This window comes from Eimeria mitis, genomic scaffold (genome assembly GCF_000499745.2).
Source record: "Eimeria mitis Houghton genomic scaffold, Emh_scaff7803, whole genome shotgun sequence".
NCBI lineage: Eukaryota > Apicomplexa > Conoidasida > Eucoccidiorida > Eimeriidae > Eimeria > Eimeria mitis.
Window position 1 is genome coordinate 465 of NW_013575730.1, and position 845 is coordinate 1,309.

At 52.9% G+C, this 845-nt stretch overlaps 1 protein-coding gene across 1 annotated transcript in view; it reads left to right on the forward strand.

The window, feature by feature from the left end:
* Nucleotides 1–60: 60 nt before the first annotated feature.
* The window catches only part of EMH_0092710 (uncharacterized protein), a gene marked incomplete at both ends in the record, with an annotated part of 1,373 nt that continues 588 nt past the window's right edge, over nt 61–845 (forward strand). The window contains one exon of the mRNA XM_013501889.1: nt 61–745. Within this exon, the coding sequence (XP_013357343.1) occupies nt 61–745 (685 nt within the window). The remainder of the gene's footprint in view (nt 746–845) is intronic.

Genomic DNA, 845 nt, shown 5'->3' on the forward strand with positions numbered 1-845 from the left:
TGCTTACGCGCAGCATGCCAAAGCCGTCGATAGGCTCCTGAGCTAACTCTGCGCTAACTCATGTTACAGGTACCGAGGAACCGGGACCGTGAAGCTGTAGCACGCAAGGAACCTGAAATGAATCAAGCCGCAATGGAGCAGGCCATGGCCGAGTTCTTTCGGCAATTTGCCGCTCAGATGGCAATGGGATTAGGACATGCGACCCAGAGGGCCATAGGTTATGAAGATGGCAAGAACATGAGGAACTTCCTCGATCTTGTGGAGATAGATTTCGTGGAACGGGGGTTGGACGCTCGACATTGGGGAGAAGAACTAAGACGATATCTGAGAGGCGACGCGTTGGGTTACTGGCTGTACCTGCGCCGTACAAGTGCACCACTGACTGATTGGGAATACCTGAGACAACAATTCTGTGCGCGATTTTGTAACGTAACAACGGAAAGGATGAAAGTGATGATGGCGGAGAATGTGTGGCGATATGACCACACCGCTTACTCTTCGCGTTTTGCAGCCATAGTTGCACAAGGGGTATCGATGGCACCAGACTTGTTGGTGGGTTACTATTTGGCCAATCTACCAGATGAAATATACCGAGAGGTGACCCGCGGTGGAACGAGGAAATTCGCGGACTGGCAGGACGCTGCCGCAGCACTGGCTGCTACTGCGGCACCATGGAAGGATTCATGTGAAGAGCGCCTCCGGTTCCAAAGGGACTTAGAGGACGCCAAGCGTAGATGGGCTCAAGGTGAACAAGAGCAGGGTCTACAGAGAGAAAGGGCAAGCAGGAGTGTTAGGGGTAATGCTAATACGGGATCCCTGTGTTACGAGTGCAGAGGAAAGGGGCA